Here is a 15,019-nt window from a genome sequence, read left to right as displayed (position 1 = left end):
GATGAAATTAGAGTGGTACAACCCTATAAACTTTGGGAATATAGAATTGCTTAGCTGTAGAAAGTAAAATGAATGTGAATAACTTTTTTCTCCTGATTCTTCAGTTGGAATGCATACTGTAGGGAGGAAAAATAATTGCTGTGTTTCAATGTTACTGGGTCTGTGTGTGTGTATAAAAACAACCCCAAGTAGATGCTTGTGATATATGGGAGGAAATGGTAAAATAGTTCAAGAAGCTCTGCAGTAGTAAAAACATTCCTTTTTTGAAGGCCTCTTTATTCCTTGTCTGCTTGCCTTGCTAATTGACCAAACATAAAAAATACACACCATAGATTACAGTAAATTTCAAATGTTTGGAAACTAAGTCAGGCATTCCCATATGGTCAGACTGAGTCTTACCATTAGGAATCAGTGAATTATCTTGGAATAGGTGATGTCAATCTTTGAAAGTAAAATGGGCAGAAATCCAGAGCTCAGCCCTGTTAAATCATGTATGTTGCCTTGCTAATGTCACATCTCACATTGAATAAAATATATGTGCTCATATGAAAACATATAAAGATATGAGATGTTTTCACAGAAACCGCTAAGCAAGCTGAAGCCAATTACACACTTCAGGACCATCAGTTCCAGCTGTAATGGTAAACATATTCTGTAAAACTCTGTATTTTACATCTCTTGAGGTTTTAATAGAGAGACTATATAAAATAACTCAGAATTAAGGTGGAAGACATTTCACTCTCGATGAAACCTTTAACACTTACTCAGTGCTCTGTTCGCTCTCTTGTAAAGGCAGCACTAATGGTGAGCTGGACTGGATGAAACAGAAAAATCCAGCTCCACTTCCCCTTTGTCCAGCACACTCTCCCCCATCGCCGGTAGCCTTTTGCCTAGGGAAATTTCAGTACAAAACCCTAAATATATGTGCTGGCAGATCTTCTTGTCTTCCCATTCACTCATACACAATGCTAACGAGAAACCTCCAGTATGTTCCCTTTCCTAAAATAACTGTTGTGCACAGAATTGGAGCTTGTCTGACTTTGCATTCAAGAGCATAAGTGGTTGAGTCAATTTACCTTTAAACTACCCCTCATTCTTCCTTCTTTACTAAGCAAGCTGTACTATGATCTACACGTCCAGAAAGGAAAAAGCTATACCAGAAGTAACAATTTTTGAAAATTAACATCTCAGATTTTTGCATCTTTGAAATATTTTATGTCCTAACTTCTACATTAATGCCGTCATTGAATTTCACTTTGTAATAGTTCTCTTGGCTGTTCTACATACATGCGTTTCCTTTCCAACAACCCACAGTAAAATGTTGGCAGAATTCAACCTTCTTCATTATCTCCACAACTAGTTCATCTCAATTTATGTCTTGGTTGGCATAATTTAAATGAAATCATTCCAAAATTGTTCCAAAATTTCATAAAATATCTCTGGCAGTGTCATCTTTATGGTGTGCAGAGCTGTAAATTTAGTATTTTGGAGCAATGCTAATCTGGTCTGTGCTTTAGCTTCTTTTATACATGTAGAAAATCCAACTATGAATCTGAGCATTTGGCCCCAAGAGAAGCCTCAAGATTTGATAGATGAGCTGATGTCAGTCCTAAAAAAAATCCCTAACTTTAATAAATTACCAAATTGTATCAAGTCTAAGACATCACTGAATGTAAGATGCACCATTATTTTATGTACTGCTTAGAGAGAAAAACTGCCCAAAATGGACAATCTAATATATGGTCCCAGCATCAAGCCAGAACTCAATATGTTTCAGTATTGGCACAAAGGAGAAATAAATTCCCAACCGAAAGAAGATAGCAAAGAAATTTGCCTGTTTTACTCCTTGAACCACAAAGGTGGTCCTCATGAAGGTTTAATTTCTGAATTCACACCAATGGGGTGGACCAAAAGCTTCAGACAAAACTTAAATTTAAGGAGCTGTCAGCTTAGTAGGGTCTCACGTGTCTGGAAGAAGTAAGAACAAATTATTTCTGGAAGAAAGCAACTTCAACTCAGATGGAGAACCAACTGTAAGACATTCTGATATCAGAGATGTTAAAATATAAAGAAGCATGCATCCTAGAATGAAATTATTATAGTAGTGTCTTCCATAACTTTTGTAAACCTTTTTTGAAACTGTTTTCACTGGAGAAAATCAATCATCACCACAGTAGTCTTCTGATATTACATTAGGCCAATAATCCACTTATTCATAGTACATGTATGCGAGACCTGCACACACAACCTGAATAAGAAGAATAAGAAGAGGTTTAAAATATTTTGTGCTGTCATTGTTCCTTATTAAAGCTTTTAAATATGTCATCAGAGATCACCCAACTGTTTATACACCTATAATTTAACTATTGTAAATGAAAAGTTCTTAAACATGCTGTATTTTTTTAATTCCAAAACTTATAAAGAAAACATATTAAATAAAATACAAGGTGGTATTTTTGTTATTGTTTATGGAAGGTTTCTACTTCAGCAAATGGGTGTTTTCCATCATCTTCTATCATATCTCTTCGGAAAACGTAAATTGAACATTAAAGTTCATGTTTCCTTATTTTTAAAGGTGTAAATTCCCATGGTAATTTTACTCTGTCATGTAAATTATATGTGTTTTCTTGGTAAAGAATTTGCTATAAAGTCATGAAAATAAAACATATCAGACATTTAATATAGACTGTATAGTACAGTAGATACCTTCATATTGGTGTTGCTTTTTAAAATAATTGAGTTTCAGCCCTCCCTATACTAAGAAGCATTGAAGCCTCTGATATCCCAAGATTATTAAGCACGTTATTAAAATGGCTTCATAGTTAACTTCAAACCATGTCAATTTAATTTTTGTATTTTAAATCAATGTATACCTTAAAAATAAGACACTAGCAATTCTCTCTAAAATAATTACCTATGAACAATAAAATTAAAATATCCTAGTCATATCTCTCTGTTTATCCATCTACCTATCTATACACTGACAAGAGCATTTAAACACAAATCCACAGGTATCTGTGAATTCAAGGAAAGCTGGAAACTCCTTGAATTGTAAAATTCAAAGTGTTGTATTCTGGTTGATAATTATTTCCCAGCACCAGAGACAGATCTTAATTTAGGGCATAAAACAAAGTAGTTTAAAATTTAAATTTATTTTAGCAATTTGATAAATTATAAGTTTAAATTTTCTCTAAGGTTTCATTAATTGAGTCTTTTTTGCACTTGAGAAATAGATGTATTGAGCATATGGACTTTAATACATATGCACACATTTCTAGGCACATGTATGCATGCAAACTCACATGCAACAAACATGTACTGAGAAACTAGCTGGTATAAGCATCACACGAAACATTGGAGAAATATTATACTAAGCGTTATCTTGATGAATAAACAACTAGTACCCCTGTTATACAGCTGTAAATTTGTGTTAAGTGCACTACAGTATATGAGATTATTAAATCAGTTGTTAGCCATCTTAATATTCAGTCAGGCCCAAAATATACATGAATGTCAAGGATGAATGTTAAGGATGAATGAAACTTTTGTCTTCTTTTTTTATTTTTAAATATTTTATAGCTTCCCAAGAGTTATTGATTCATCCATGAAATGCCTTTTCAGCTACTGCTACTTTTGGAGATATTTATTATTCATCCACTTGAAGTCAAATTAGAGTCATTTCTATTGATAAATTACCTGTTGTATTTCTGGAGAAAATAATCTAGAATCCAGTGAGAAAAATCTAAGTAATGTTGTTTATAATAAGAAGTGCATATCTACAGCTTTCTCTGTCACCATGAGTTGGTGGACAACATTTCCTTTCCTCCTTTGCTTGACCTTTTACATTGAATAATATTGGGAAAAAATTTACAGTGTAAAATATTAAAATTACAATGTGATGAAAACAAGTGGAATTAGATTTCTCTTTATGTAGTTTGGCAACTAATTGAATTTGCTAAATATTTAAAATAATTTGCAACTATTTTCCCTCCCCCAAATTGTTTCATTATTTATGAAATTCAGCTTTTTAATAACCTAAAGGGGTAGAATATCAAAAATGACAGCAGAGATCAAATAGTTGAATACATATATGGTTCACTACCTCACCTATCTCTGTCTTTTCTACATGAAATCAAATTTCCTAAGATTTTTACATTATTAGCATTTCAATCTTGGGAGACATTTATGGGGTTAAAATGGAGAGTGAAATAAATGGAAAGCTGAAATGTGATGCCTTCTGTTTCTGCTGTATTGGAAGAGAATCAAATACTAAATAAGGCCTTTAGCAACGTGATATTTCTGGCCAAATGATGGATCTCTTGACTTTTTGTTGTTACAAAAGGAAGCAATTTATTTAACTTCTTTCTTTCCTCCCATTCTTTCTGGCTTATTAGCCTCATTTCATTTCCATAAATTATCCCACTGAAAGAGGAAATGGTTAATTGAAGATTGCTTCCTTAAAAACATTATTTCTTGTCATTAACAGCTGCAACATATTGTAATATGTGTTATTCAAACACACTGTGATGCTTTAAAAATAATTTTAATGTTCTCAATTATTTTGCTCTAACTATTCACTTCAACCCATAAGAATTCATTATGCCAATTTAACAACTCACCCTTCTTGTCTGCTAGTAATATTCATGACAAAAGTTTGTATTCAAAATCATTGCTTTCTAAGTATGAAAAGTAGTTTTAAATTGATTACAATGAGATTGCTTTCTTTCTGGAAAAATTACTTATTGGCATAGACATCGTTTAGAGATATAGGTGTCCCTGGAGATATGAGAATACATTCATATATAATTTCTCAAATATCTTTCTCTTCTTATTATCCCATATTTGAAATTTTTGATTTTGGAGTACACTTGATTAGTCATCATCATCTTCTACCGTATCTCAAGTCAACTCTTGTAACATTATAAAACTTAACAAATTCAGAAGACTTGAAATGTTTACAGTGCAATAATGTATTCTGTCATAATGAGGGTTGTAAACCCTATGCCATTTTTAATTGATTAAACTCTTAATCATTTATGTAATTATGATAACTCTGTATCTTGAAAATGTCAAAGTTACACGAGATTCCAGCTTTTAAATGCAGAGTGAATTGTTACCTGGATTTGCCATTTAGCAAACATCAGCTAAGGGTTTATGACTACCTTGTGCCCAAATTGTGGAACACACAATATGAGGGAGATAATCAGATTAATAAAAAATTGTAACAAATAAGACTACAGGTGCTCTAAAAATACATATAAAACGAGATTTTTTGAAAGCATAGAAGAAGCACTACTTCTTTTTGATACGAACGAGAGAGCAGAATTGCTGCTGGGAAGGAGTTCATAATTTGTCTTATTAGGGCTTCTCAAAAAGGATTTTAATTTTTGAATAAACAGTTGAAACTATCACAAGAACAGCAATAACAATAATATCACCTCACATATTTATGACTACCTCTGTATCCAGACATGATACTATTATTTGTATGTAGATATATTTTAATAACAAAAAATATTTAAGGGGATTATAAAAAGTATATGCTGTCTGTAATTGATAAGTGACCTAATACATTTCAGACAATTTGCAATTGTTTGATTAAAAGCAAAGATAGGATAAAGGCAGCAATAATGTCACACAAAGCAGATGTACTGACAGAGAACAAAACCAGGCATGTGACAAGAACATATTTACTAAGAACATATTTACTAAGAACAAAACCAGGCATGTGACAAGAACATATTTACTAAGAACATATTTACTAAGAAGTTATAAGGGTAAGACATAAATTTGTCTAATGGGTTTTTTCAGCCAATGTGGGGGGAGAAATATGGTCAACTGGTGAGTCACAAAGTTCATTAAAAAATTCAGTTGTTCAAGCGAATCTCAATAATTCCTAAAAACTAACATTAGAAAAATTTCTCAAAGATGAACACCATAGTCAACAACATTGGGACATAAACACAGTGAACAAATCCATAGAGTATTGCTTATGGGTTCCCTCAACATAGATCAGAGGGACCCCACTCAACAGGATTCAGAAAAATCAATTATATCATGGGATTAACACAATGTGTTTCATGTAAACTGCTCTTGGTTCAACTATAATCCAGACAGATTTTAGATTAGATTTACCTGTATGTGCAAGATTTCATATCCTTCAGGAAATCTTTAATCAACAATGTTTTCTCAGGTGAGCTTTTGATTTGTATTGTGTATTTATGAGTTCAACAGTATGTGCTCTGAAAAATACTTATAGTGCAGCTATATTCTATGCCACCATTTCTATGCAGAGCTGTTTGCTTTAATAACAGTCAAAATGATAGTGTATTTGGCATCCAAAAAATTGTAAATCTAATAAGTTTAGAAGTCAAGAATCAAAACGTTGTTCCTGTTTGTTAAATTTTTTTTTTTTTTTTTTGAGAGAAAGAGAGGGAAAGAACGAGACAGAGATGGGGGTAAAGGGGCATGGGGGGAAGAAAGGAGGGAGAAAAGAAGAGAGAGAAAAACATATTGTTATTAGACCCCTAATGTTTCCTATGTTGTACAAAATTTACTCAAGCGGTTGGGATAGAAGGGTCAGAAGAGGGAATGGATATTTACTGAGTGCCTTCCAGTAGTCTATTGTGTGTAGGATCAGCTGCAAGGATATATTGTACCACATGGGGAATATAGCCAATATTTGGTAATAACTGTAAATGGAGTGTAACTGGTAAGAATTGTATAAAAATAAATGTAAAATTAAAAATTAAGATATTTATTGAGTATCTGTTTATAAGGTATCAGGTGTGGAGAAATTAACAGAAAAAATGTTTACAGGGTGTGACATCAAAGCACCCAAATATATGAATGCTTGGCTGAGGCCACTTTAAATGAAAGTTCTGGTCCTAAATTAAAAATTGCTGATGATAGAAACATTCTACTGCAGAGGAATTAAGAGAAACAAATGTATTCAGAAGATATTTAGTTTTTTCCATTTTTTTGGCAATGGTCGCAGAATCTAACAACATACAGTAGGAGACTCTCAAACCAAAGAAAGAGAGTAGTACCTCTGCATACTAAGGCTGATAGTTAATGTGACAGGACTTTTAGCTTCACTGCTTACTAACTAGAAGATTTTATTTTGCTTTCAGTTTCGACAAAGGAGAGGAAGAAAGGGCCAACTTAGAGGGGAATGAATCCTTAAGGTATTGGCAAGAGTAGTTATTAAGACACCAAGACAGTGAACCAAATTCACCAGTTGTGCTTCTTATCTTACTCAGGTGGGAAAGTATTTGAATATCATGATATTTCTTGAAGTCCATGGCCTATTGCTATATTAAAACAAAAACAACTTGGTATAAATTTATTAGATTCTACTATAGATAAGTAACAGATGAAATATTTTTTAAATTCAAGAAACATTTACTACTAAGAGAATTCTTTTCTTTTAATGGGCTTTGGGAAACATTTGCTGTCACCAGACATCTTGGAGAGAAACTAAAAACTAAGCAGATTTCCCAAGACTCTAGAGGTGAAAGAAAGCTCTCTATGGATCAGTTAGAATGATTAAATTAATGGAGAAGACAAACAGTGACTTTTTTGAAAATGTGCCTAATAGATGATTCATTTATATTAAGCTCTATTATGTCTTATTATACAAGTTACATTGCTTTTCTTATCTGTGTATCAACTAATGTACTGAAGGATTTATACAGAGCTCTATGTTTGAGAGCAATAACTTATTTATACCTTAGATTTCTATAGCTATCTATAGTAACTTGGACAAATTAGATGAGAGACAAGTCAAGTATTATCATAAATTTCTACAAGAAAACTAGACCTGAGAGGCATGGCTGGCAAGACAGAAGATACTGGTGGATAACCATATTGTTTGTCTCTAAATCCAGCTGATTTTTTTCTGTGTTATCATGCTGTCATATATCTTATGATTCAGTAATATGTAGATACTGAATGAAAAGCTACTTCCTAAAAGTAATAGGATTTCTTTTTTTTAATTAAATTTTTTTTTATGTTTTTATTTTATTGGAGTCAGAACACAACATGAAATCCACCCTCTTAACAAAATTTGAAGTATTGTTCACTGTAGGCATAATGTTGTATAGCAGATCTCAAGATCTCATTTATCTTGCATAACTAAAATGTTATACCCATTGACTAGCAACTCCCCATTTCCCTTTCCCCCCGCCCCTAGCAACCACCATTCTACTATCTGCTTCTACGAGTTTTTACTACTTTAAATACCTCATCTAAGTGGAATCATGCAGTATTTGTTTTTCTGTGACTGGCTTATTTCACTTAGCATGTCTTCAAGTTTCATCCATGTTGTTGCATATTGCAGATTTCCACCTTTTTTAAGGTTGCATAATATTACAAGTAAATAATTTCTAAATCAAGTTTAAACTGCACAACCATTAGCAGAAAAAAAAAAATGCATTCTATGTAAACTCTAAAGACCTCTGTGACAAGGCATTCTAATTATTCATGATAGCTCCTGAATCACAGATCTTCCAGCTCGTGTTGGACATAGACACTCAATTCATCTCTATCCAAGGAAGCAGATGTCTTGCAAACTAGCACAGCAACATGTGCCATATCTGTTCAATCAAAGATATACTAATAATTTCAGAGGGAAAAGAAAAACACTACCATAGTGCATGTATATATTGACACACAGATATACATATCTCCAACATGAAATAAACTGTGACTTGGAATCAGTTAAATATTGTTTCTTTACGTTTCAGTCATTTCCTGTTTTTTATTATTTCTAGGGGATTGATCTTTCAAATAAGAAGAGATAGATACTTCCCAATATTAGAAGAGTTTTGTTTCACACCTAGAACAATAAAAGAAAAAGCACTGGGATTGACATCCCTGGAGATAGCAAATGCAGGCAGAAGGTTGACTATAGGTAGGGTGAGAATAGGAGATGATGGCCATAGGCTGTGTACGGGAATTGGATGGAAGCAGGATTTTGGAAAGCTTTAAACTTAGAGCAAATCATACTGTCTATGACAGACAGAAGTACTCAGATATTTATAACAAGAGTAAAACTGTCAAAGTGATGCAGAAAAAGGGGGAAACATTTTTTTAATTAAAAATCTAGCTGAGTTTGAAGAAGAAAGCAAAAATTTTTCATCTGTCTACACTGTCAGCCCTCTATGCATGTGAAAATATATTTATTATTTTCTAAATTAATTTAATGAGTTCCAGATTGTACAGGATGTCATAATGGAAACAGGATTAAACAAGATAATGAGTTTTTTTTTCTCTAAATGAGTTTTACCTAGACGCCCCGTGTCGTGCTTTTGATCTTAACTGTGTTTCATTTACCACATTGAAGGAGGTTACATAAAGGGTAAAATAATAGAAACTTAATCAGGAAACAGGATTTCTTATTGCTGCATTTTATTATATACTCTTGCCATATTCTTTAGCCTAATTCTTGAAAATAATAAAAGATGTGTCATTTTAAAATAAGGACAGTTGAAACCACATTGCATTATAATTGTGCATCTTTCTTCTGGACCATCCCAAACATTTCACACCAATTGATCTTCAGATCAGACTTGTAGATTATTTAAGGGTTATTGGTGGGGAGTATAAACTTCCTGAACTCTACCTTCTGTAAAATACTAGATAAATATTACTGGCTGGTAAATTTGATTTTACAGATGAAAAACAAACACAAAAAGGCAAAATTAAGTTCTCAGAAATGGACTCTTATTTCCAAAAACCCAATCGAATAACTTTTCTGCTGGAGAATTGTGGCAGAAATTCACTGGCACCATTAGTCAGGGCATAGAGTTTTACAATGAAAATAATATCTTGGAGAGTATTATCATGGCATATAAATGTATAGTTATACTGCACACATGACTGATTTTGTTAATGTAATGCTATTTTCTGGTAGACAAATCTCTGTATATGCTTTATATAACCCATACCGAAATAATTAGTCTATTTAGGTAGACACTTGAATTCTGAAACCTTGTCATTTCTGCCATCTTCAATCAAATTGGAAAAGACTTCCAACTTGGCAACAAATTCATCTCCTGAATTTCTGAATAAATACTTTGGAAAGTTGAGTTTACTTCTCTAACATTTTCTCATTTCATTTCCTCATCATTGGCCAGATAATCACCATGGCCACAGCTTTGAAGAAAGAATCATCTATGGAGTAGAAAATAGTAGCACGTTCCTGGAATGCAGTCCAAAATCACAGCGAGCTCTGGTCTATTGGCAATTCCAGAGGCGAAATGAAGAGCGAAAAGAAGAGGTATAGGAAAGAAACTGACTGGATTAATTCTGTATGACATATGCCGTTAAGTGACCCCAGCATGGTTGACTTGAAAGGGGAAAAAAAGTACTGTGAATATTTATTCTTTTCTTAACATACCAATACTCATTCATTAAACAAGTATTAATTGAAGGCTGATTTTGTGACAGGCTTTGTGCTAGGAGTTAGAGAAACAAAGGTGAACTGGTAAGAGTTTTGTCTCAGAAGCTGTTTGGGGATATATTTTAGAGACTTCTTCTTTCTTCCTTGAGATATCTACAAAACAATTATGTTATCTACATTCGTATACAAAAAAAAAAATCTAATCCTTCTACTAATTTTAATTTTTGTTCAATTAATCCTGCTATCCAAACATGTTTTCCTTTCTCCATTAACTTCCTCCTCAAATGGGAAGGGGCAGTTAAGGGAAAGGAGTAGTAGATTTTGGATAAAGGATCTGAGGTCCAATTATGAACTCTGATGTGAACTGTGCATGTAGTTTCACACAAATCTTCCTCCTCAATGGATCCATTTATTCCTCTGTAAAATTTAAAAAAATATATACATAGAAAATCTCAGTGAGTACTCTGAGCCTTTAAAACTTTTTAAAAAGCATTAAATAGGGTAACCATAGTATGTAGGTGATTTGTGAATGTACAATGTGCAGACAATTTTACAAACATAATCTGAATGTAGAAGTAAAAGTCCTTCCGTTATCTCTTTTGACAGTTGAAGCAGTCTTTAAACATGTAATCACATCATATAAATGTTAAGGTTGATTTTATATATTACCAGCTTTGGCTTTCAGAGATCTCTTTTGTAAACTGTATTCAAAATAAAAGTGAGGTCAGACATATTAAATAGCCTATCTTCATGTCACATCTAAGACTTAGGAAATTGAATAAATAAGTAAGCATGCAACCCCATTTAACTATTAAAATGTGTCTCAGTACACAGTCTAAATTTTTGCTGAGACAGAGTTTTGGAGCCTGTATTTCTTGTAAATATGTATGATTTTACTACATCTTTTCTTTTGCTAGATCAGAGTGGATGATCATATCATCAGGACCGAACAAGGCCTTCTATTGCGTAGTCTGCAGCGGAAGGATTCAGGCAATTACCTCTGTCATGCCGTGGAACACGCATTCATGCAAACTCTTCTTAAAGTGACCCTGGAAGTCATTGACACAGAGCATTTGGAAGAACTTCTTCATAAAGATGATGATGGAGATGGCTCTAAGACCAAAGAAATTTCCAACAGCATGACACCTAGCCAGAAGGTCTGGTACAGAGACTTCATGCAACTCATCAACCACCCCAACCTGAACACAATGGATGAGTTCTGTGAACAAGTTTGGAAAAGGGACCGAAAACAGCGTCGGCAAAGGCCAGGACATACCCAAGGGAACAGTAACAAATGGAAGCACTTACAGGAAAATAAGAAAGGTAGAAACAGGAGGACCCACGAATTTGAGAGGGCACCCAGGAGTGTCTGAGCTGCATTACCTCTAGAAACCTCAAACAAGTAGAAACTTGCCTAGACAATAACTGGAAAAAATGCAATATACATGAACTTTTTTCATGGCATTATGTGGATGTTTACAATGGTGGGAAGTGCAACTGAGTTCCACCAATTATAAATTAAGTCCATGAGTAACATTACTAACAGGCTTTCTTCCTAATACCAACACTTAATAGAGGTCAGGTGAACGCAGGTGTTCACGCTAGTGACTTAATGTTTCCTATGAGATTTCACTATACAGGTTTCGCTTTCTTCTTTGCCTGAGAAATAAAAATGTCATTTGCCATGTTGCCATCTAAAGAAGAAAAACTGCATCAGCAAAGCCATTTTATTGAACTAGAAGTTTTAAACTGCATGGATTTACTAAGCTGATGAATATTCCAAAACACTGTTGGATTCAAGGATATTTTTTGTCTACCAGCACTCGTGTTTATATGTACTGGAGGAGTAAAATGATACTGAATTAAACGGTCTGTGGAAATATGAAAAACATAAACCATCCATCATCCAGAAGAAAAATGGAATACACTGATCTACTACTGATGTCTTCTTCCAGCTTTGATCTAAAGATGTATTTTATTAAAACTATAATTTAAATGTACCATGACAAATATGCAGAAAAAATTAGCTCTTTTCTAAGCTAGAGTAGGTTTTTGTCTTACAATTATTGTGCTGTGTAGTTTTTGTTTTTAAAAACTCCAGTTGTGTGCTGCTTTTTTTAAAACGTTTTCAGTTTTGCAAGAGGAATAACCAATATTGTCCTAGAAACACATATACATCATTAACAACTAAGTCCTAAAATCTGGATATAAATTATGCTTTATTTCTCTGAGGAATTAAAAAAAAAAAAACACTTCCCCTTCTTCAAATATTATCTAAATTAATTAAAACCTGCATAATGTTCTTAGAAAAAACAGAGCATTTAACCGGAAAAAAAAGAGAAGAAAGAAATAGATTTGTAAATGCATTTTCTTGTACCTAATGGATCAACAAAGAGAAAAGGAACTGCATATTTCATGCAAATAGTAAGCATTGGTTTAATTTAATGTTAATAGAAAATGTCTTAATTCTGCGCTTGAATTCCTGCCTGATATCTGAGACATAAAAACTCTCTCTCGTGACTCCATTTGGAATTTTATCTGTCACTTAATTTTTTTGAGAAGAGGGAGATCAGTAATATTCAGAACAACCTCCTAAAAGCAAATTTGCCAACTCTGTTTACATTTTTATCAGCTGCCTCTTATCTCACCTTGTTTAAGACAATTATCTGTCTAAAGAACACATGACTCTTTTCAGGTCAATGGGAGTGACTTTTATAGAAACTATTTTCCAGGACACGGCTCACACTTAAAACATGTAAAGCTCTTTGTCTCCTGCAACAACTTATAAAATAAGATAAAAGATTATTAATTAAGGGCTTGCCTGCTTCATTGTCCTAAGATGATTCTTTGAGAATCATTGACTTCAAGATGTATAAGACCTTCAGCATTGCAATGCAGTTTCTTTTGCACTGCACTCATCTTTCCAAGAATTCCTCTCTGGGTCCTTCATCATGCACAAAAATGCAAAGGAAACATCTTATTGCTAATTAATGAAAGCAACATTGAAATTCTAACTCTAGCTGTCTTGGGATTCTAATTAACTCAGCATTAATTTCTCACCTCAGACTACAGTGAATTTTTTAAAAATTCTCTATCAGCTGAAATATTTCACAGATGGAAGCTCATGTTTCAGTTTTAAAGATTACGTTGAATAAATGATTTTTTGACATTTGTTTCAAATGGGAGCCTAAAAATATTCTACATTCAATTTTAGGCTCCAATGATTAATACAGTGTTACTTTTAGAAGTACATCCTCAAATGGTAGCTGAATTTTAAATTATTTGAAGGACAGACTCCTGTAGAGGAAAAAAAAAATGTTTGAGATATAAATCAAAGAACCAAGAGTACTCCAAAAATAGGTCATTTAAAAATTTTTCATAGAGTATCTTAACTGTACTAAAATTCAGTGTTGCATTTTATTCTAAATTTGCAGCTGAAACAAATTTATTTGCAATAACAGAAGTATCTTATTTCTTATTAGTCCTCAAAAATAAAGGATTTGAAGGGGTAGAGACTGTATAACTTCAGGGATGCCTTCCAATATCTGAATGCATTTTGTTTAGCATTATGAAATACCCATAGAAAGAATGTGTAGATTTCAACTAACGGAAACAAAAACAAATCCACTGACATGTCATTATAAATCATCAGGTCTAAGTTTTCGAAGAAAATTATAGCTATAACATGCAGGTAAATAAGTCTTATTACAGTCATAATCTTCTGCCAATGTGTATTGAGGTGGGCAGTTTGCACAAAAAGTAATTAATGTCCCATTTAATTCAGTTTCAATAGACTTTGACTTATGCACGTATCATCAGAGTTGAAACTTTGTTAAGAGACTAATGTGACCTTGAACAGATTATTACAGCAATCTTAAAATAGGAAAAAGGTACAGCACAGCAGAGAAATTATGGCCCAGTTGAAATCAAACGCAAAATGTAAATGTACACTTACTGCTACATTTTATGTATTATTTAGTGATTTTCAGTGGTATGTGTTTAATATTTTTGCTACCTACACATTAGGCAAAAGAGATGTAAATAATTTTGAAAAGAAGAGGAAGGACAGTGTAAAATGCAACTTTTTATAGGTACTCCATTTCAGTGTGTTCAACATCATCCTGAAATGCAAGATTTTCCCACATAGGTAACAAGGTGGCTTATGTGCTATTTAAGGACAGAAGCTGTGTGCCCATTCAATCAGCATGTTTTTTGCCAGGTAGTGAATATGTTCCATATCTGTATTTATCATTGCATTTCAGATGGGAACTAGAAAACTGGAGAGAAAAATGTAATGAAACTGCTGCTGTAAATTATTCCTTTTAGCATGTATTCAGTTGCTAAATACACGTTTCTTCAAAATATTTGAATTCAGATGTCTTTACTATTCCATGTAGCACATAGTGTCAAGGAACACAAGTTTAGCAAAGGTTGAGAACCAAAGTCAGGTTGCTAGCAGATTGCTTCATTGTAGTCATCTGTAAACTGAGCTCTATACTTATGGAGATGATGTGAATTTAATGCCCTTTAAATTAAATACTGTTATTTTATGCCATACTTAAAAAGCAAATATGGGGATGAAATTCTATAATGTGTCATTATCATAATCAGTTT

The 15,019-nt window shown here is 33.1% G+C and overlaps 1 protein-coding gene across 2 annotated transcripts in view; it reads left to right on the top strand.

Moving 5' to 3' along the window:
* The window catches only part of SEMA3A (semaphorin 3A), a 490,617-nt gene extending 475,850 nt beyond the window's left edge, over positions 1 to 14,767 (top strand). For both annotated transcript variants that reach the window (XM_068550463.1, XM_068550464.1), the window contains 2 exons: positions 10,140 to 10,282; positions 11,323 to 14,767. In XM_068550463.1, the coding sequence (XP_068406564.1) occupies positions 10,140 to 10,282; positions 11,323 to 11,778 (599 nt within the window). In that variant the 3' untranslated portion in view covers positions 11,779 to 14,767. The remainder of the gene's footprint in view (positions 1 to 10,139; positions 10,283 to 11,322) is intronic.
* Positions 14,768 to 15,019: the final 252 nt, after the last annotated feature.

This window comes from Eschrichtius robustus, chromosome 8 (assembly GCF_028021215.1).
Source record: "Eschrichtius robustus isolate mEscRob2 chromosome 8, mEscRob2.pri, whole genome shotgun sequence".
In the NCBI taxonomy this organism is placed as follows: Eukaryota; Metazoa; Chordata; class Mammalia; order Artiodactyla; family Eschrichtiidae; genus Eschrichtius; species Eschrichtius robustus.
Note: the sequence above shows the minus strand (reverse complement) of the source record. Positions and strands in the feature narration are given on the sequence as shown.